This window comes from Salvia hispanica, chromosome 4 (genome assembly GCF_029641045.1).
Source record: "Salvia hispanica isolate PSC_SH4W2 chromosome 4, Shi_PSC_v1, whole genome shotgun sequence".
In the NCBI taxonomy this organism is placed as follows: domain Eukaryota; kingdom Viridiplantae; phylum Streptophyta; class Magnoliopsida; order Lamiales; family Lamiaceae; genus Salvia; species Salvia hispanica.
In genome coordinates, this window is record NC_142695.1 from 10,984,381 (window position 1) to 11,005,417 (window position 21,037).

The 21,037-nt window shown below is 32.6% G+C and overlaps 2 protein-coding genes across 2 annotated transcripts; one reads left to right on the forward strand and one right to left on the reverse strand.

Moving 5' to 3' along the window:
* Positions 1-2,906: 2,906 nt before the first annotated feature.
* On the reverse strand, positions 2,907-4,412 carry LOC125194241 (calmodulin-7). Its single transcript, XM_048092358.2, has 2 exons — positions 4,209-4,412; positions 2,907-3,527 (listed from the first exon to the last, which is right to left on the reverse strand). Exons 1-2 carry the CDS (start codon positions 4,282-4,284, stop codon positions 3,154-3,156), a joined length of 450 nt encoding a protein of 149 aa, XP_047948315.1. The 5' UTR covers positions 4,285-4,412; the 3' UTR covers positions 2,907-3,153.
* Positions 4,413-18,036: 13,624 nt separating this feature from the next.
* LOC125196485 (leucine-rich repeat protein 1-like) lies at positions 18,037-21,021 on the forward strand. Its single transcript, XM_048095017.2, has 6 exons — positions 18,037-18,317; positions 19,349-19,420; positions 19,637-19,780; positions 20,077-20,148; positions 20,245-20,316; positions 20,759-21,021. The coding sequence occupies exons 1-6, from the start codon at positions 18,094-18,096 to the stop codon at positions 20,829-20,831; spliced, it is 657 nt and encodes a 218-aa protein (XP_047950974.2). The 5' UTR covers positions 18,037-18,093; the 3' UTR covers positions 20,832-21,021.
* Positions 21,022-21,037: the final 16 nt, after the last annotated feature.

A 21,037-nucleotide genomic window follows, 5' to 3' on the forward strand; every position in this document is an offset into this window, starting at 1 on the left:
TAGACAGGGGCGGAGCTAGGATTAAAAATGAAAGGGGGCAAAATTATATGTGAGGAAATTTTGAGCATTTGAGAAGGGGCAAATACAAGGAAATTCAAATATTTTTACAAAATTGCACAATAAATTAGTACATGCAAACATATTTGAGGAGGGGCATTTGCCCCACCTTCTTATAAGGTGGCTCCGCCCCTGATTGTAGATTAGAGTTATTCTTTTAGTTATAAGGAACGTAAGGAACGGAGGGAATATGTTGTAGTTGTATAATTCATAGTCATTTTGTTTACACTTTTTAATATAATAATATTGTTTCTAATTTTATTTAATTAATTTACGATCTAAAACTAATATTTTAAAATATTTTATTCTGTGCATCGCACAGGCGTGATACTAGTTCTAATTAAACGGCAAGCCAAAACAAACTCGCGGAAATCTTGCAATTTTGGCAGCAAACTCCGAGGCCTTTCGGTTAGACTTTTGTTTGGATCGGGCAGAATTAAAAATTGAATTTTCTAAAATTATAACTAATCGAACCGAATTAATCGAAATATCAAAATCAAAAAATTGATATGTATAAATCAAAGCGATAATCCAAAATTACATAAATAATTAAAAAAAACTGAAAACCAAAACTGAAATCTAATATAACAAATATCTAAAAATCTAAAAAATCATATAACATGATCAGCATTCATTAGCCAACACAACAAATATCACATCAATCAATGCCAACAAAAATAGAATTAATCAAACTTTAAAATCAATGAATTAAAATAGGTTCAAACTTTAAAATTCACTTAAAAATATACTACTGTATTTTTTTTTCAATTCTTCAATATTGTCCATGTTTCAACAAATAAAGGAGATTGGTTAATTTGTTGAGACTGAAAGTTGTGAGACAAATAAAGTTGTTATACCTACACAAAATGACTAATATAAGTAAGATAAAATCAAATAATAACAATAAACTTAAATGAATAGAACATTAAACTTTCAAATTCCTCCTCTATTTTTTCGATATCTTAAAAATTATTCGAATAATGTTACAGACCAAACATGAGAACTCGACCCAAAAGACTAGTCTATTAGGAGAGAGGGTTCATTTAGTCTATATACCCCACAAAATGACTAATATAAGTAAGATAAAATCAAATAATAACAATAAACTTAAATGAATAGAACATTAAACTTTCAAATTCCTCCTCTATTTTTTCGATATCTTAAAAATTATTCGAATAATATTACAGACCAAACATGAGAACTCGACCCAAAAGACTAGTCTATTAGGAGAGAGGGTTCATTTAGTCTATATACCCCACACCCGTTGTTATCACAACTGATGTGAGAACTGAGTTCGTAACATTCAACCCTCCTTTAAGGGCCAACATCCTCGTTGGTCACGGCGGATTCTTTGCACGGCCACCCGATGTGAGAACTGAGTCCGTAACATTCGACCCTCCTTTAAGGGCCAACATCCTCGTTGGTCACAAAGGATTCTTTGCACGGCCACCACTCTGTGGGTCATCACTCCGAGTCGGCCCAAACGTACTTGTTGGTCACGACGAGTTCGTTGCCCGGCCACCACTCCGAGCCGTTTGAACTCTCAATGAAAGCACCAATTGATACAGACCAAACAAGAGAACTCAGCCCAAAAGACTAGCTTGTTATAAGAGAGAGTTCATTTAGTCTATATGCCCTACACCAGTTGTTCTCACAACCGATGTGAGAATTGAGTCCGTAACATACTAGTAATATATTAGTGGGCTTGTGAAGTCAATCTTGACTACAAGCGAAATACTCAATGAGCTCCTAAGTGGATCGAGAGTACTCGTCCTCCGATGCTAAATGATGACTCTAATGCTACAAGTGGGACGGGTACCGCTAGAATATCACAGGCCAATTGTGAATATATGGTATTTATATTCACTATTCTTCACCAATCTAAAATGTCAAATTTTATTCCACCAATCTTGGCATCCTTGTTAAGAAATTTCTGTATATCATTACTGTCACTCCTAAAGTGAAAAGTTTCATATATGGATCCCACAGTTGTAATTCCACAGAACTAATTCAGCTACAACTTCTTTGGCAAATGAGTTGACCCGACTATTATTGTATGTGTTGTTGCACGTTTTACTTTGTAGTATTAATGATCAACAACAACCATGGATATTAGCTTATTCATCTTCTTAGGATTCCCTTAGCATTTGTCTAACTTTTCTTTCATTTTCTTTGTTAATTTTATCCAATTTATCGCCACTATCTTCTAGAAAAGCTTTTAACAACTCTTGCGCTTTGTAAATCTCATGAAAAAACAGCACTTACTTCATTTGTCCCACTCTTTCCTATTTGTTGTGAATTTTATACTATAATTTATTTTGTGAGTTGAGTGGAAAAAGAATAAAATAAAGAAGATGATTTTTCTATTTTAGAAATTGTGTCAATTAGAGTGAGACATTAAAAAAAAAAGAATGAGGCGGGGAAGAAGAGGTAGCATATATATATCCAAAAAATTTATAAAATTACCTCATAAAAAATCCTAGAGAAATTCTATACATTGGGTCTAGCAAATCAAACCTTAAGTTGTTGTAGCTTCCCACATCAAATATATCGAATTCCATGAGCGAGAATCTTTTCCCCCACAAGCTCTTACTTGATATTTTTTCAGTTCACGACACTCTTTTAAAATATCCAACATTGACTACCTAAAAAATCGAACGACACTTCTAAATCTATCCATAGAAGACCCAATTTCTTCCATAGTCGAACCACTAAAATGGAAACATGAGCAATGCCTCTCATACGCATATGATTACAATTACTAACAATTTTCATCTATTGACAAATATATCTAATCAAAATAATAACAGATCAAAGGTCTCTAGTGAGAGAATCAGCCCCAATCAAAATTGATAAAATTGGACAATCATGGTAAGGAGAATTGCTGAAAATAAGCAGTCACAAATACATATCAGAAAGGATAGTCACGACAACAACAGATCATCAAATATTCAACAACTCAAAACCATAAAGACAGAAGAAAACTAGAAAGCCATCAGACTAGCCAGCCAAACTCTTCATCCATTCTTTTTTCCATGTTTTTTTTCAATTTTTTCGACCCACAGAAGCTTGCACAGGCACTAGAGGGCGAGCTGATCATTTGGCCATCATCACCTTGACGAACTCTTCATAGTTGATCTGTCCATCACCATCAACATCAGCCTCCCTGATCATCTCATCGACTTCCTCGTCAGTCAGCTTCTCCCCGAGATTAGTCATCACATGGCGCAGTTCGGCAGCAGAGATGAAGCCATTCTGATCCTTGTCAAACACACGGAACGCCTCTTTTAGCTCCTCCTCCGAGTCAGTATCCTTCATTTTCCTCGCCATGAGGTTCAAGAACTCAGGGAAGTCAATGGTTCCATTACCATCCGCATCCACCTCATTAATCATATCTTGGAGCTCAGCCTCGGTGGGGTTCTGCCCCAGGGACCTCATAACGGTTCCAAGCTCCTTGGTGGTGATGCAACCTGTCCAGTGAAAGTGTAACTATGACATCTCTAGAATGAGGACATGAGCAAATTCTAAATTCAGAGATTCAGATTCTATATTAAGATCAGTTCATTCAGCATTAAGCATTCAGCAACGAATTCGTCAACGGATACTATATTAGATCTTGCACAGCCCCTGCAGACCAACAGCTACAGTGGAATCCACAACCAAGACATCAAGCTAATTCAACAGGTAGATCTAATTTGAGCTAAAAGAATAATATGGTAGAGCAAAATCACAAATTCATAATCTCCTAACAGATCAAAAACCGAGAGAAGTTTAACTCTCAAACCAAAAATATAGCATTTCACAAACCACAAATGCCCTAGGGCTTACACAGGAAACTACAAAACCATCAAAATGCATTAACGATGCCTGAATAGCCTCAAAATCGCCATTTTGACGGGAGATTCGTAATCAATTTAAGCTAATTCGCAGCAACAATTTAGGTTCGACAAAGTCAGAAATACACAATAACCAATCAGATGTGTGCAAAAAATCAAATCCACATCAGAATCGCAGGGGGAAAACGACGAAAAGAAAACTAATGAGTAATTACAAAAACACACAGCATGAATCGAATGACGACAGGAGCTAGGATGTACAAAATCAAAAAAACACAGAAAAATAGGGGCGAAAGGAGAAGAGGAGATGCGCACCATCGCCATCCTTGTCGAAAAGGCTGAAAGCCTCCTTAAACTCAGAGATCTGATCGTCAGTCAACTGATCCGCCATTACTCCGCCTGTAAACGCTACAGAAATCAAAGGATCCTTGTTTTCCTTTTCCCTTGTCTTTGATTTGTGGGTTTTGAAATGAAAGCGCAGGTGATTCTGCGAAAACGAGGTGGCCTCCTATTTGTAGAAATCAAAAGTTGAAGACAGCGTTATTTACTAATCAGCTTAATTAGTAATCAGGTAATTTAACTATAGTATGCTATTTTTATTTAACGAATCTTTCTTGCCAAAGGTAAATACTATCTCATCAAATAATAATGTAAGGATTCATATGATAAATGCTAACTTATCTTCATTAAGCCTAAATAATTTAATAAGAATAATATTTGGTAGTGAATATATGAAAACATATACTACTACTAGTAATTTATTTATGTGTTTGATAATCATGATAAAATGTAAAAATAGAAGCTTTGGCAGAATTAGGGATGTCAATTGGACCAACCCGTTTGGGTTGTCGGACCATTCGGGTTATATTTTTTCGGGCTGAGAAAATTCAACCCTAACCTTAACCCTTCGGGTTTCGGGCTAACTCATCGGGTTATTCAGGCCAAGATGCTTTCAAAAAACTCGCATAGTCAAAATTACTAAGTGAGCTTCATATGCAATACTTACATGCCAATCTCTGTTCAAACTTAAAACCAAGACATCAAAGTACTACAAATAGTAAAAAACCACCATGATTTAACTCATTACATGTTAAGAATCCAGATAAATAAAGAAGTACAATTGAAATAAAATCTAAGCATTTGAATGACGTTGTTCCACATCAATAACGTTTGAAGCATCAACCGGATCATTGGCATCGAGCTCATAGTCTTCATCATCTATTAAAAAAAATACATTAATAATGTTTTTGATAATTTAATAATTAAAACAAAAAGAAAAACTTACCCTTAGAATATCCATGCAACCAATTATGTAGACAAATACGAGCTTGCACTGTTTCATGCAGGAGCCTATTTCTGTATTTATTCAAAACATGCGCTCCAATACTTAATGAAGGTTCTGATGCTACTGTTGTTATAGGAATGCTAAGCACATCACATGCCATTCTAGAAAGTTCTCCAAAGCGGGATGCATTTTCTCTCCAATACTTGAGTAAATCAAGCTCAACATTTTCATCCATTAGACCTTCCTCCAAATAAATATCTAGCGGTGACTTTTCTTCAGAAGTTGCACCCATTAGATTCTTATATATCTAGAACATTAATATTAGAAAATAGTCAAAATCATAAATAAAATAAGCACAACTATAAATACATGCAATATTTGAATGAAAAATAACTTACAGCAAGGTCGTCTTCATCCCAATTCAATGCATGATTCATTTCTTCCCTCCTTACTTCTTCTTTATACATGAATTCAAATTCTCTAACTTGAGAACTAGAACTGCCACTACTAGCTTGAGGAACTTTAGACAAAAATTTCCCAACACCCCTTTTCTTATACTCATCATAAAGAGTATACAGTTTCATCTTCAGCTTCAGAATTTTATCCTTGCTTAAAAGAGGATCAATTCTTAAATAAAAATACTCCAAAACTTTCAACTTCATTCTCGGATCAAGCACTGCTCCCATAGAAAGTATTTTACTATACTCTTTCCAATATTTATCAAATTTCAGTTTCATTTTAAGAGACATAGACCTAACCACTTCATCTTGACTTTCGGACATCCTATTCAATAAAGATGTAATCTTCCAAATTTCCATAAAATAGAGATTGGAAGTAGGGTATGATGAGCCAGAAATCAATGTAGTGATATTGTAAAATGGCTTTAAGAATCTACACATCACTTCTCCTCTTTCCCACTCTTCCTCTGTTGGACATTGCTTATAATTCAAATCTTCAAATCGAAACATATCAAAAACATGTCGGTATTTAATTCCACTACAAAGCATCAAGTATGTCGATTTCCAACGAGTAGACACATCCAAGCAAAGGGGAGAAGTGAATTCAACACCATATTTTTGAGCACATTCCTTAAACATCATCAATATGTCTTCTGATGCTTATACATATTTAACACTTCCTCAAATCTTTTCTATAGCATCACCAGCAACTTTTAAACCTTCTTGAACTATAAGGTTCAAGATATGTGCACAACATCTAACATGAAAATATTCACCCTTGCACAATAATGAGTTTTGTATTTGAAGTCTTGTCTTCAAAATTTGAACCACAACATTATTGGCACACGCATTATCCAAAGTTAAAGAAAAAACTTTATTCTCTATCTTCCAATCTACCAATATATCAAAAATCTTCTGAGCTAATTCGGGTCCAGAATGCGGAAGAGGCATAGAACAAAAGGCAAGTATTTTGCTATTCAATTTCCATTCTTCGTCTACATAATGCGCAGTTAAACAAATGTAACCCGAATTAGTGCATGCAGTCCAAACATCAGAAGTTAAGCACAACCTCCCAGAAATACTATTCAGTCTAATCCTTAGTTTCTCCTTTTCAATTTTATACATATTCATCACATCAGAGGCAAGAGTATCTCTCGAGATAGATTCTACATCCGAGTTCAAATGCGAGTGATAACTTCTCACCTCTTCAAATTCAACCCAATTCAATGGAAGATCATGTGCAACTGTTATCTTAGTCATCCACTCTCGACAAATTTTTGGGTCTATTACCTTAGACCTAGCCTTCAACTTTCCATCATGATCACCTAACATAAAATTCACATTTCCAAACATTGGTTTTTTTCTTACACACTTTCAGATAATGACTAAAAGTTGAAGTACCATGTTTTGTACCTTCATATGTATATGCTTGATCACAATGATTGCACTTGACCGATAGCTTTCCATCTTTATTGGGCTGTTTTTCCTCCGTAAAGTGATTCCAAACGTCAGATCTTTTCATCTTCTTACTTTTAGAATTATATAGAATCTGTATATCATCATCATTTCCCTCAACAAAACTTGGAGATGAATCTTCCATGTCGATCAACTACAAAATAAACATAGAGAACAAGATCAATATAATATCAATTGTACACTTTAAGTAAAAAAATCGATGACAACAAGATCAATATAATATTAATTGTTATATAGTTGTTCGAATAGGAAAACCACATCTTTATTTGGAAAAGCAAGAAGAAACCACAAATATTAAATGAAAATTTGTTGAATTGATTTTCATGGTGGAATGAAAATAAAAAGATTTTCTGCTCCTAATCTTTGAAAAAAGGTCATCCTCAAAAGGAAAAAAAATGTACAAAAGATTTTTTTGTTATGTTTTGAGTATTAAAAAAAAGAATGACCAGATGTTTATACTAAAAGCTCAACTTGTGTAAATTCACCTCCGTAAAGCGATTCCAAACTTCAGATGCTTTCATCTTCTTACTCTTAGAATTATATAGAATCTGTATATCATCATCATTTCTCTCAACGAAACTTGGAGATGACTCTTCCATGTCGATCAACTACAACAGAAACATAGAGAACAAGATCAATATAATATCAATTATACACTTTAAGTAAAAAAATAGATGACAACAAGATCAATATAATATCAATTGTTATATAACTGTTCGAATATGAAAACCACATTCCCATTTGGAAAAGAAAGAAGAAACCACAAATATTAAGTGAAAATTTGTTGAATTGATTTTCATGTTGGAATGAATCAAGAAAAAATATATTTTCTGAGATCTTAGAAAAAAGGTAATCTTCAAAAGGAAAAAATGTACAAAAGATCTTTTGGTTATGTTTTGAGTATTTAAAAAAAAGAATGACCCAATGTTTATAACACTAAAAAAGCTCAACTTGTGTAAATTCACCTCCGGCAGTTAAAAAAAAAAATTGGGATACTCGCATTCAAGTTATTTCATTTAATCATGAATCATGCATATGTAAGTATTCCTCTTTTAACTAGAAAGATTTGATTTTGATTTCAAAAATCAAAATGTTGTGTTTGTGTCTTCTATGGTTCTACACTTCTACCTATTTTGCAGTCAAGCAAAATAAACAAGATTCTAAAAACAAGACTAAACAAGATGAACTAACTGACGGTGGAGTGGAGATTGGCGGCAGTGTTGGCGTGAAAATCGAGAGATGGGAAAGATGGGCGAGTTCTAGTTGGCCAATCCGAGACCCGATGGTGGCGACAGCGTGAAAATCCTTCTATTTTGGCCTTTGGGAGCTAATTCAAGAGGGAAAGAGAACGAGGGTCGTGAGGCTCAGGACTCGGGAAAGAGAAGAAAGCTGCGCTTGAATTGGAAAATTTTAATTGGTAAGAATTAACAAACCCTAGCAGCGCCAGCAGTAAATGAACTATAGTATTATTCTGATTTTTAATTATTAGTATTAATATTATTTTTTAATTATAATCTTCAACCTGATGGGTTCGCCCGTAACCTGACCGGGTTAGCCCGCATAAACCGGTGACCCGAATGGCCCAATTTTAAATTCGGGCTGCGAATTTGCAACTCTAACCCGATATTTTTTGTCAGCTTATTCGGGCTGGCCTGCGGGTTCCGGGTTACATTGACATCCCTAATTACATACCAGATTTAGTTATTCACGAATTACATACCTAAAAAACAACAACACACAGAAACCACATTACTACGAGTAGAGATGTCAGTGCAGCCCGCAACCCCGCAACTCGTGGACTGGCCCAAATAACCCGCCAAATTTATAGGGTTAGGGTAGAAAATACATAGCCCGATAAAATTATAACCCGATTAGCCGCAACCTGTTAGGGCCAAACCCGAAAACCCGATGGGCTAACCCGAAGCCTGATAAAAATTCTATTGTTCTATTTATGACTCCTAATTCATAACTCCATTGATTATTTTTGTAGTATAGATAACTACAAAAATAACTTTCAACTTTATATTAAACATACAAATTATATATTAAATTTTCATTAATATAATAATCAATAAATAAATTAGTAACTTTAAATTCACTAAAAAATATTTAAAATTTCTAATAAATGCTTTAAATTTTCTTGAAATATATTTATATTTCATTTTGCACAAATCTCAAATATTAATATTTGATCATGTTTATGTTTGAGTTCAAGCATATATCTCAAATTATCAAAAAATTTCATAATTAAATGTTTTACATTTCATAAATATAACTAATTTTCATCATTATTTATTGGATTGATTGCATGTTAATTTTATCGGTCCCAACTCGATTAATCCAATGGACTAGCCCGAAACCCGAGCTTTTAGGGTTAGGGTCAAATTTCATAAGCCGAAAAAAATACAACCCGATTGACCCACAACCCAATAGGGTTGGTGACATACTTGGATTTTACATGGTTTTAGAGGGTGGTTTTGTATGAATTTGAGCATATTTCGTCTATTATTAGGCGTGTTTACATCTACTTCTCTATTATGTTGGTATGTTGACCATTTTGTTAAGAATGTGTAGAAAAAGGTACAAAATATGTGGATGTGCAGCAGCCTTGGTTTGAGACAATATTTACTGGAGATTTTGAAGTCCAATCAGCCCCTAATGCATATCAATTTCTTCGTCTTCGAAAGAGCTTCGCGTGGGTATCTCGCATGCCTCAATCGAAGTTAGGTAGAAGAAGTTATGGCCGTTATACGAACACTGCGCTGTCTAGAAAATCTCACGCGGCCGGGTGAATTATTACCCTATAATTCCACCCGGCCGGGTGGCGTAATTATTAAGCCCGCGAGACTCCAGAGAGTACCGAAGAAGTCCCACCCGGCCGGGTGAATTTCCAGTGGATTAACTCCACCCGGCCGGGTCCGTCATTTTGGCGTTTTTTAGAGCTGAAACGCAATTTTTTGAAAAGGAAATAAGAAGGAAGAATTAGGTCAATTCTAGGCATTCTCTACAAGCGACAAAACACACGCTCTCTCTTTGTGAAGAACTCTTGGAAGAAGATTGAAGATTCAAGCTTCAATTCCTCCGCCAATTGCAATTCGCATCATGATTTCCACTGTTTTTCCTTATTTCTATTTGTTTTCTATCTGAACATGAGTAGCTAAACATCTTTTATGTAGAATTCTTGGTGAAGATGCATTGATTCATAGTTTTAATCCAATTGACTTCGTTTTTATCTAGCTCTTGTAATTGTTTGGTTTATTCCTGTGCTTTTTCCTGTCAATTGCTTGATCGCCAATTGGTAATGTTAGAGTTTCTTAGAGTAATCGGGAGGTGAAATAATTAATCTTGAAAGAGGGATAATTCACACATTAATTCAATAGAACTCGGGAGAATTGAGATTCTGAGTGGGATCATTAATCTAATCAAAGTGTTAGGAGTTAGGTCTAAGAATTAGAAGAGAACTTCAATTATTACACATAATCTACGGATTTCTCACCTCGGGAGGGGGTTTAATCTACAATTGTGATTGATTCAACAATTCTGGAGACTTTAAATGATAAATTGGTTTCAATTGGGTTAGGCTATGAGTTGTGCATCAGATCCTTGAATTCTGCATATTTCTTCATCAGTTTCTACAACTTGCTTCTTTGTTATCTTGTTTAATTGTTTATTTCAATCTCTGAATTTATATGCTTTCGGTAGCTATTAGTTTCAAAACCAAAATTGATCGTCTGGATAGTAGTCGAAATTGGATCAAGGTACTTAGGTTTACACTTAATTGTCTATGTGGCATACGATATACTCTTGCTTGCTATTTGCTGCAATAATCATGTACACTTGCAGGTATTATTTGGATAAAATAAAGTTGAGTCAGTTGGCCCAAAACCTGCTGGGCTGACCCGATTGACATCCCTAACCAGAATCAAGCTGGAAAAGAGTCATTCGAAAGCGCAGCCAACGAAAAATAGAAATCAAAGAAAAAGATCAAATATGGTCATATCATTTGTTCATCATTGCCTCACATACACATAGCACAAAACGGTAGCGGCGACGACCAATGAAAAGCACCACTACCGCCCGCATACAACCATTACCGGCCAAAATCGAAATCCTAACTCGTATGCCAAGAGAGTTCTATCAACAAAATCCCTAAATCAAACCCTAACTCATAAATTGCAATCATAACCTAGATGAAGCTCGCATTATTATCATCACAGCCCAATCCCAACAAGTCAGCCCCCAGAATCAGCCAAGAGATCATCAAAAAATTGTCTAGTGTATAGACAGCGGGCATGAAACTTACCACTAATGCTGTACTTTTCGACTTTGTCCAGTAAAAGTCTTGAGAAAGGTGAAGTGGTGAAGGAAGAGAAGGGGAGGGTGAGAAGGAAAGTGAGACTGAAGAGACGAGTGGTGATGGAAAGAGAGAGGGTGGGGAAAGGGGACAATTAGAGAAAGAGATTTCAGATTTTGGATTAAATTGGTAGGCCTTTTTGTTTTAGGGATGAAATTCGAACATCTTTCAGCATATAGGATCAGAACCAAACTTTCTAATGAGAGATTTCAGATTTTTATTCTTCTTCTTTTTTCTTTTTCTGTTCATTTATTTGTTTCTTATTCTTTTTTGTCCATATATGTAATCTCTCGTTGGTTAAGTTGATGTATCTTGTGAGGAAAAACAATAATAAAAGAATAACAAATTAGAGAAAAGGGTATAAATCCTCTTCAATCAAAAGTTCACTGTCCCGATCCCATATTCTGAAAGTGATACAAATTTAATTCCAAAAACTAAAAACAAACCAATTTAATCTCAAGGTTTCAAAATTTTTTATGTTTGATTGATTGGAAAGTAAAGTTGGAAAAGAAAATGATTCATGGGAAAATGAATCCCGTTAATATGATTCCTAATAACTTTACTTTCCATTGTTTGAAAAATATCATGATTTTGTATCTTATATTTCATTTAAATACCAAACTAAAAATATACTAGTACTTATTATTATTTATTTATAAAAAATATTATAAATTTTAAATAAATTATTAATTACAAATGATAACAATTATATTATTATTTATTATTACGATGGATAGTTTAAATATGGATCATTTATCATAATATATAATAATATTATTATCATAATAGGTACATTAAGTATTGTAATCATAAATGGTTATAATAATAAATATGATTATTAATATTATGATTATAATATTTACGGATATTATAACTAAATAAATTTTATAATTTAATATAATTTTATTGATTAATTATTAATTTAGAAAATAATACTCTCTCCGTCCAAAAAAATAGGGCAATTGGTTTATGGTACGGGTTTTACTGTAGAATTTGTAAAGTGAAAAAGTAAGAGAGAAGGAGAAAAAGTAAGTGAAAAGTAGTGTTAGTGGAATGATGTGTAGGATTATTATTTGTTGAAAACTTTCTATAAATGAATGAACTCTATTTTTTTTGAACGACCAAAAATGGTAAATGTGCGCTATTTTTTGTGGACGGAGGGAGTAGTAATAATTATTATTTATTATTATTATTATTATTATTATTATTATTATTATATCATTTATATTATAATTATATTTTAATTATTTAATAATTTATTAATTACTACTATGATAATAACAATTATATATAAATATTATAATAATGTAATTATAATTATGATAAAATTTAATTATAGTTATTTATTATACTGAAATTAAGTATGATTTATATTATTATTATTATTATATATTGCATTAAATATGTAAGAATCCTAAAACTGGGAAAGAGAATACAATACCTAAGAAAAGCTAGGATTCTAAATCCTGGAAAGTTGTACTAACTTTCCTTGTTCTGGGATTCTGATTACTTTCCCAGTTTAATTAAAAACCGAAACAAACACATGAATTTGAAATGTAAGGAATCAGATTACTTTCCCAAACAGAATCCTAGCAACCAGGAAAATAAAGTTGGCAAGGATGGGAAAATGAATCCCGGGAATATGATTCCTAATAACTTACTTTCCTGTGTTCGAAAAATATCAAGATTTTAAATTTTATATTTGATTGAAACACCAAACTAAAAATATACTTATTATTTTTTATTTATAAGAAAGGAATAATAATATAATTTTTTTAATAAATTATTAATTATAAATGATAATATAATAATATAATTGTAATTATAGTTACATATAGTAATGATTATAATAAATGTTATTATTATAATATTTATAGAAATTATAATTGAATAAATTTTGTATATTAAAATTTCACTACAACTTTATTGATTAATTATTAATTTATAAAATAATAATCATTTATTATTATATGATTTATATATTATAATTATATTTAAATTGTTTAATAAATTATTAATTATTATTATGAAATATTATAAAATATTATGATAATTTTAGTTACATTTATTTATTAGACTAAAATTAAGTTTGATTTATAATTTTAAATTATTTTAAAAAAAAACTAATACCTAAGAAAAGTTAAGATTCATAATCCTTAAAAGTTGTACTCCCTCGTCTCATAATAGATGACAGACACACTTGGAGATCAATACGGAATTTTAGGTGATGTTGTTTTGTGTGTTAGGTGGAGAGAGAAAATAGTATATTTATATTATTGTGAGAGTGAGCTTATTCCAAAAAAGAAAATGTGACATCTTCTGTGGGACAAACTAAAAAGAAAAGTGTGACATCTATTATGGGACAGAGAGGGTACTAACTTTCATTGTTCTTGGAATTTTGATTACTTTCTCAGTTTGATTAAAAACTGAAACAAACACAAGAATTTCAAATTTAAGATATTAGATTATTTTTCCAGATAGAATCCTGACAACCAAATATGACCTTAGGTTAGAGAGTGTGTGAGAAAGAGGATAAATGATTGGTCTGGGAATGTGTATATGTCTCGGGGTAAGACATACAGATGACAAAATAGTAGCAATAAAAAATGTCAACACAGTGTCAATACAACATCAACCATTGTTGATATTTTCTTTTATCACTATTTTGTCGTCTGTTGACATTTTCTAATAATCCAGATTATAATTTGAAGTTTGTATAGTATTAAGAGTTTGCATTTGATTATGTCCCTTTACACCAAATTGATGTGATTCTGTATATGAAAAAATGACATTATTTTCAGGGCCATGGATTTGCCCGATTATAAAACGCAGCCCAACATGTTAACTTATCGATTAACTATAAAGCTAACCTAAAAATACTAAAATAGACCTATTTATTATCAATAAAAACGAATCATATCTATACATATATAAAGCCACAGTTTTGACTGGCTCACTTTTCCCTCCAACTTTAATAAAATTTGGATTTATCATATATCATACTCCCTCCGTCCCGGAGTATTAGACTCACTTCTTTTGGGCACATGATTTAAGGAAGTGATATTTAAATAGTTAAAGTGGAGAGAGTAAAGTGTGAGAGAGGGAAAAAGTAGGGGAGAGAAGAGAGAAAAAAATAGGCGGAGAATAAAATAAGATAGATGCTTTTTGCTAAAAAAGGAAATGAGTCTAATATGTTGGGACATCCCAAAAAGGAAAGTTGGTCTAATACCTTGGGACGGAGGGAGTAACTTTTTGACTCATATTTTATATAAATATATTACATGCTCTCATTGTTTTGGCACATGTAAAGCAATTTCAAGTTAATAAAAGATGTTTGAAAGACGTGTAAAATGCGCAAAACCATTCTTAAAAACTAGAGTACTTTTTAGCTAATAGGTCAAATCATATGAACTGTTGTAAAGTAACCATGGCTGACAATAAACCCCAAATGACACAAGACTTTCAATAAACTCAAATAAACATTTGGTTAATACAAATTATATATTTTTTTCTCAGTTTTTAGGCAATTTTCACAATTGTCAGCTCCTAAATTATCGTGCATTGTTGAGATATCTCGAAAACCATTGAATACTTCAATAAATTGGTGTATAATAATGTAAAAATTTTATTGTTTGACCACTGTGTAATAATGCATTTATTCTTTATACTGGAGAATCATATTTTGAATCAATCATGTAGAAAAAGTGGATGAACTGGTCCAACTTTAATTCGACTTTCAAAACTTAGAGCCAAAAATCGAAGCCTTGTCTCTATAAATACCCTTTCCCATAATTGATGTTCAAGCAATTGCGAATTATAATCTATTTTGTATGTATTGATTTCATGCTTTCTTTCTCTGGATCTTTTCTCTCATGCTTTCTTTCTTAGTTATGTTAATTCATTTTTCTACAGTTTGTTATCTTTCTCCAATTTGTTTATCTTTTTTTAGTTTTGTTACCATATGTTATATTAAATCTGAACACTAACAGTCACTCTCTTAGCAGATGGGAAGATGAATCTATTTCTCTACTTCAGTAAACTACATGCCTCTTTCTGAAGAATCCAGCTGAAAGATGAAATTTATTCAACATATTTAAGCGTATAAGCAAAATGGTAAGACAAAAAAGTATATAAAATTGACAGATTATGCCAAAAAACAAGGCATATGAAAGAGACAACAGAGATGAAAAAGATGAAAGTATTTCCCGAGATTTTATAATCATATTACAATTTATTTTAAGAATTCGGACGTCAATTTCTTTACTTCCTTTTTGAGAATGTGGAGACAATGCGATCGAGTTGGTGTCGGGATAATCTGCTGCAGTTCTACAATCTACACCTTGAAGCAAAGCTTCCTCCATTTCTTCATTGTCGGAGTGCCTGAGCATGGACAAGGAGACCGGCAGAGGAAGAGCGATGGAGGAGCGGTGAGGCAGAGCGGAAGGCATGGCGGCGATGCAGGCTGGTGGGCATGCCGACGTGATTGAGAGAGAAAGAGCGAGAGGGAGAGTGCAGGCGCCGATTTGGGTGTTATGAACTTCTGTATCATTATATTTATGTTTTAAAAATTAGATTTGATATTATTTGGCCTGTATATTTTTACTTTAAATTCTTCTTTGTAATTAAATTTATATACTGTTTTTTGTCTTTAATTTGAGTTAAAATTGGAATTGAGCTAAAGAGTATAATTTCCCTTTACTTGGGTCAAAATTGAAGTTTTATTCACTATTGTATACTTTTTCTTTAAAAATTAATTCATAAGCTAAATGACAACACAAATATAAAATCTTTTCAATTTTCATCCTATATTTACTTAGCTAAAATATTTAAAATACATTTTTATTAGTCTTCTATGTACTCCATTCGTCCAAAAAAAAATAAACCACATTGTGAGTGACATAGGTTTTAATATGGAATTGATAGAGTAAGAGTGAAGGAAAAAAAGTAAGAGACATAGTGTTAGTAGAATGTTGGGTCCATATTATTAGTAGTATTTAATTGTGTTAGGTAGCAAATGTGGGGTCCTTTTTCAAACTGGGTCTATTTTTCGAGGACAACTGAAAAAATGACAAATATATTCTATTTTTCGTAGAAGGAGAAAGTAGTATTTTATTTAGTCTCAAATTTATTGTATATTATTTTAATTAGTCACTAATTAAATAAATACTACTACGTCCTACCTTAATTAGAGATAAATGTGTTAAGTGAAGAAAATAAAGTGAGAAAGATGAATTAAAATATAGATAAAGGTGTTTCTATTTTTAGTAGTAGGCCATCTTGGTTGAGATAAACGAAAAAGAAAAATGAAACATTTCGGTGGGACGAAAGGGATTACAATTATGATATATGTATTCCCTTATTATTACTGTATTCTACATGTTGATAAACTTCTTCATTCTATCTACCATGAAACTTATTAAGTTATTGTTTTTGGTCAGATAGTTTTGGATTTTGTGTAATAGTTATTTTTTATATTAAGTTTATTTTAATTTAAGTATTTAAATTTATATGTATAAATAATATTTCCTCCCGTCCCCGAATAAGAGTCACACTTTGACCGGGTACGGGTTTTAAGAAATCTAAAGAAAAGTTGATTGAAAAAGTTAGTGGAATATGAGACCCACTGTTTTATATTAGTTTTATAATAAAATGTGAGTGAAGTGAGTTAGTGGATTGTGGAATCTACTTACCATTTATGGTAAAAATGAAGTGTGACTCTTAATTGGGGACAAACCGAAATAGAAAAGTGTGACTCTTAATCGGGGACGGATGGAGTATTTTTTATTACTATTTAGTAGTATATAAAATTATTTAGCAGTTTATTAATTTATATAAAATTTATTTATATTTAATATTCAAGTTATATAATTTATAATTATATTTAATTACTAATGGTTCGTGGTTACTTTTTAAAATTTTTATTTTTATATATGAATACTTATGTTATGTATTGAAATATTTATTTATTTAAATTATATGCTTTTTTTTTATCCTTAGACGCATCCTTTATTTGTAAATCATAGTCAAATTGAAACACATACTATTTAATCCTTAGTTGCTTATTTCCTCTTTATCATTTTATTATTTTATTTTACTCCATTCATATTAGAAATTAAAATTGTATAAAATCGTTTATCAAATATGAAATGTTTCATTTAGAGTGGATTGAGAGAGACACAATTTCCTTTATGTTATTTTTTATTGTATTTTTAATTTTTTATAATAGTATAGATACTTATTTTAATCAACACATATTCTTAACTATAAATATTAATATTATATTCTTTTTATTCCTTTTTAAATAAATTTATTTTCATTATTTGAAAATCTTATAATACTAGTTTCATTCATAACTCATAAGTTTGGTGTGAATTTGAAAAATTACCAATTCTTGTAATTGTTATATGAATTTTGTGAAATTGTAATTCCTTGTAAGACATAGTTTGGTGACTATTTTAATGCTAGATTAATTTTTTTATAATCATTTTGCTGATATCCCATGACTAAGTCAAATCTGTAATCTCAGTGGAGCATGAGTGATCGAATAATTTAAAAAATGGATTCTCCACTACAATTTTGCATCCATCAAAGAAGATTGAAAGAAACAGAACACCGAGGGCGACAGCTATGGCCGGAAGAGGAGATTTACTGGTATTTCTGGCCTTAGCTGCTGTGTCTTCCTCGCTCCTTTTGCCGAAAGCTCATTGCAATTCGGAGGGTGACGCTCTACACTCACTTCGCCGGAGCTTGACCGACCCGGACAACGTGCTGCAGAGCTGGGATCCCAACCTTGTCAATCCCTGCACCTGGTTCCACATCACCTGCAACCAGGACAACCGCGTCACTCGCCTGTATCTATCTATCCATCTCTCTCTTTCATTTCATCAAATCAAATGTCTCTATCACTTTCTTCTTTATTTTCGCCTTTTTCTGCTACGTGTTTACTGGATTAGTAGCTCTGTGTTGATTGCCTCTTCATTTACTGAATACTGGAGGAAGCTGTTGCGGTTTTACTTAATTCATGCTTTACTTACTCAATTTTTAATTTTGGGGTTTGTTATTGAAGAGCCCTAGCTTGAAAGTGAATTCCGCCGCTTGTTTGTTTTTTTTGGGGGTTTCAATATGGTCGTCTCCTACTTAGTATTTCCCCTGTTTGTTTTGCATGATGAAGTTTATCTTGTTTGAGGGAATGAGAAAATTTGTGTGATTTATGGTGACAAGATTTTCTAAACTTGTCTAATTGTTTCTCAAGGAATACTAGTTCTGTTGATTGAATTCAGTGATGTTTTATTTGATTGTATGTTTCTAATGATGAGCAAACAAAACACTCATGTTTTACGTAGTATTTGGTGTGAAGGTAGAGCACATGTTGAGCAGATAATTTTTGTCGTAGATTTAGGGGCTATGCTGTGTACCTCTTCTGAGTGGGATGTGGTTGGGTCACTGGTGTGTTGAAGAAAGGGTTACTCTGGAAGCTTAGGTGATCATATGATTATTGACATAGTTCTAACTAATACTCCTACTACTAACGAATTCTGTTCTTGTCGTACATGTTAAGATTTCACAGCGGATTTGGAGTTAAGGATCTCAAATATTTCAATACTTGGATGAATCCTAATGATTGACAAAATTTAACATAGGACACTAAACTATTCATAAAGTGTTTTGGAGTTATTGAGATGAATTAGAGTCTCAACTTGAGCTAATTCATTCATTCCAGTTACATGGTACTGAAGTTGACTGACACTCTGACAGTGACATATTGTTCTCTTTTTGTTTGTAATTTGACTTTCCTCTCTCTCACCATCACATTTGGAACTCTCTTTGTATGCATTCTGATGATTGTGGACCTAAAATTTCCACTTGGTTATCACCTGGATAGGGATCTTGGCAACTCGAATTTGTCTGGTCATCTTGTGCCTGAGCTCGGGAAACTTGAATATCTCCAATATCTGTGAGTATCATGTAACATTAGCACTTTTATTTCCAATTGACAGATGCACCTTTTCTTTTATTCTTAATTCTGCATAAAGTTGCATGCCCATAATCCATGGTTATGTTGTATTTCCTTCTTTCTTCACAACCATGTCTATGAAAATATCATTAGATTTGCTTTGCAGCCTACCGTCTCTGTTATTGTAGCCTAATGACTACTGACCTTTTCGTATAGGGAACTGTACAGAAATAACATCCAAGGGGCTATTCCTGACGAGCTGGGTAATTTGAAGAGTTTAATAAGTTTGGATCTATATAGCAATAATATCTCAGGGAATATCCCTCCATCCCTGGGAAATCTGAAATCCCTTGTCTTTCTGTGAGTCTTCACTATCTTAACATTGATATATATATTTTTCATTTTTGATGATTTTGTTAACCTTTTTAATCAAAACACTCGTGGTGCTCACTGCTCATTCAATGTTTACTTCATTTACTGGTTCTGTGGTTCATGTATTTGTGCAAATAATATTTCAATCGAAGCTAACATTTTCCCTTTATTTTAGTACTACTACTACTTCTCTTCCCTCAACGTGATGCAATCGTAAATTTTCAGAGTTAACACTTCATTACAAATATTTCATTACAAATGTAACCTTTTCATCTCTCTCACAGACGTCTTAATGATAATCAACTACATGGCCCAATCCCAAGGACACTTGCTGGTATACATACCTTGAAAGTTGTGTAAGTGTTGCTGATCTGACTAATACTTAGTTCTTCTAGTATGTTTCTAGCTGTATTGTGCGACAGCATTACTGATATTTTCATTTGATTTTGTAGAGATGTCTCCAATAACAATTTGTGTGGCACAATACCTTCCAATGGTCCATTTGAGCACATCCCTTTAAACAAGTAAGTTCTTTGAGTCTTGGACATCAATTTCAACGCTTTTTATTTGTTTTATCTATGCCTGTTTAATTGTATTAATTCTTTTGAACTTCATTGCTGAATATAACATGATCTGGTGTCATCCCCCTTTCCTGACTTACATGATATCAGTACACCTACTCTTTCTTAATTATCATCGCAGCTTCAACTGTTTATAAACTCCCATAATATTGCATCTAATGAGAGTCTGGAATTATGGACAAATGGCTTCAATATTCTCTACACTTAGGATCTTCTGCTGATTGAACAAATCAGTAACGTTAAGCACTGAGATTTGATATTTATCTTATTGGCTTAGTAAAATGTCAGTCTAGGAGATCAAAAGAGGAAAATTTGGTGTTGCAATTGTGATCGTTCTCACTTTCTTCATCATTTAGATTTGGTGACTTCTCTTTTGTGTTTGCAGCTTTGAGAACAATCCTCGACTTGAAGGTCCAGAGCTGCAGGGACTTGCAAGTTACGACACAAACTGCTCTTAATCAACTGGTACGAGATACAGAAGTTTGCAATAACATATCGTTGTCCTAAGTGGTGCCTTTTCCTTCTTAAATGTTTTAGTTGGAGTGTGTTTTGTAAGATGCCTAGTCTTGTAAGCTTGTTTATATTTTCCATTGTAGGTGAATATCTGTAATTGGAATTTATTATGGTATTTGAATCTCTTTCAGTCCATATAGTAGTAAGGTAT